This window comes from Gallinula chloropus, assembly GCF_964237585.1.
Source record: "Gallinula chloropus genome assembly, chromosome: 8".
Lineage (NCBI taxonomy): Eukaryota > Metazoa > Chordata > Aves > Gruiformes > Rallidae > Gallinula > Gallinula chloropus.
This window is the reverse complement of record NC_140093.1, coordinates 28,383,955-28,386,088: the sequence shown is the minus strand read 5'-3', so window position 1 is coordinate 28,386,088 and position 2,134 is coordinate 28,383,955. Positions and strand designations below refer to the sequence as shown.

The 2,134-nt window shown below is 49.3% G+C and overlaps 1 protein-coding gene across 1 annotated transcript; it reads left to right on the top strand.

Moving 5' to 3' along the window:
- Positions 1-416: 416 nt before the first annotated feature.
- Positions 417-1,340, top strand: LOC311194487 (olfactory receptor 14I1-like; the record flags this gene model as incomplete). The annotated part of the gene is made up of 1 exon (XM_084267593.1): positions 417-1,340. The coding sequence occupies one exon, from the start codon at positions 417-419 to the stop codon at positions 1,338-1,340; it is 924 nt and encodes a 307-aa protein (XP_084123719.1).
- Positions 1,341-2,134: the final 794 nt, after the last annotated feature.

Genomic DNA, 2,134 nt, shown 5'->3' with positions numbered 1-2,134 from the left:
GTCTGTCTGTTTCTGTCCTTCCAGCCTTGGCTGGAGCATTTCGCACTGTTTCCCCTCCTGTCCTTGCTGTCTTTGTCCCACAGTTACCAAAGCTTCAAAGCTCTGCCCTGCCATCAGGTGAAACTGGAGTGACAGTGCTGAAAAGCTCATTCCTATCCACAGGGGATTAGGCTGAGATCTCACCATCCTTCTATTTACTGACTGCTGTCAGGGAGGACTGAGTTCTCGAAAGCCCACAGCTGACCCTGCTCCCAGCAGTGGCACGCTCAAGCCAGCACCAAACAGACCTCCCTCTGTGAGGACCAGTCAATCTGAGTGTGATCCCTAAGAGTTGCAAGAAGATTTCCTCAGAGTTCCCTAACTTCTTTCCCCAACTGCCTTTTCCTTGAACAGGTCTCCATGCCCACAGAAAGGAAATGTCCAACAGCAGCTCCATCAGCCAGTTCCTCCTCCTGCCCTTTGCAGACACACGGGAGCTGCAGCTCCTGCACTTCTGCCTCTTCCTGGGCATCTACCTGGCTGCTCTCCTGGGCAATGGCCTCATCATCATCACCGTAGCCTGTGACCACCACCTCCACACACCCATGTACTTCTTCCTCCTCAACCTCTCTGTTGCTGACATTGGCTACATCTCCACCACTGTTCCCAAGTCCATGGCCAATTCCCTGTGGAACACCAGGGCCATTTCCTACACAGGATGTGTCGCTCAACTCTTTTTCTTCGTATTTTTAATTGCAGCAGAGTACTATCTCCTCACTGTCATGGCCTATGACCGCTATGTTGCCATCTGCCACCCCCTGCACTACGGGACCCTCCTGGGAAGCAGAGCTTGTGTCCACATGGCAGCAGCTGCCTGGGCCACTGGGTTTCTCTTTGCTGTGCTGCACACAGTCAGTACATTTTCACTGCCCCTCTGCCATGGCAATGCTGTTGACCAGTTCTTCTGTGAAATCCCCCATATCCTCAAGCTCTGCTGCTCAGATGCCTACCTCAGGGAGATTGCAGTCATTGTGGTCAGTGCCTGCTTAGTTTCTGGTGGTTTTGTGTTCATTGTGGTATCCTATGTGCAGATCTTCAGGGCTGTGCTGAGGATCCCCTCGCAGCAGGGACGGCACAAAGCCTTTTCCACCTGCCTCCCTCATCTGACTGTTGTCTCCCTGTTTGTCACCACTGGTGTGTTTTCCTACCTGAAGCCCCCCTCCATCTCCTCCCTATTTCTGGACCCGGTACTGTCATTCCTTTACTCAGTGCTTCCACCAGCAGTGAACCCCCTCATCTACAGCATGAGGAACCAGGAGCTCAAGGATGCCATGTGGAAACTGATGGCTGGTAGTATCTAAGCAGCAATAAACTGCTCATGTTTTTCTGCACATAGCTGTCCATGTAACTCACGTTAGGACCAGTCTGTATTTAGTAGGGTTTTCAATTGCCATTTTTCCTTCTACTTTGTCTAAACTATAATAACATGGTTCATGTTCAACCCATTTCTGATGCAGTATCTCCAGGTCTTGGTTAAGCCATTCACGTCAGCATAAGAAATGCTCACCTTGCCCTGTACCGGCACTACCGCTACTCAATCTCTTTTATTTCCATCATCATTCAGGTGTTTTCATTTCCCCTGATGATACAACTACGACTAAGGACACCTTTCCGCAGACTGGATGTATGTATGAACTTCAGTTCAGCACAGGTTTCCACCTCTGCTTGCTTTTTGACATTCAGATGCCACTCATCTCTCTGGTTTCTCTTTTGAGCTTCAGAGAGCTAGAAAACATCCCATCTTTCAGAAGTCTAATGAAGTGCTCCGTAATGTCCAGAATAGAGTTAATTTTCCTTCTAGCTGCCAGAAGAATGCAAAGTATGGGAGCTGGAATGAGAACAGTGCTGATAGAACATGGATGTTTCTAGTTGTTACCAGGCAATCAAGGAATTTGCAGTTGTTCATATTTCCCTGCTAAGGAGAAGGGAATGGACACAGCCAGGACAGGTGATCTGAACTGGCTGAAGAGGAGATTCCATTCCAATTACTAGATGCTCAGCATAAAGGGTTGATTGCTGGGGAAAGGAGGAGGCAGCTCCAGGATGCACGGATTTGGGAGCCGTCCATTTTTGGGATGGCTCTGAGCTGTATGTT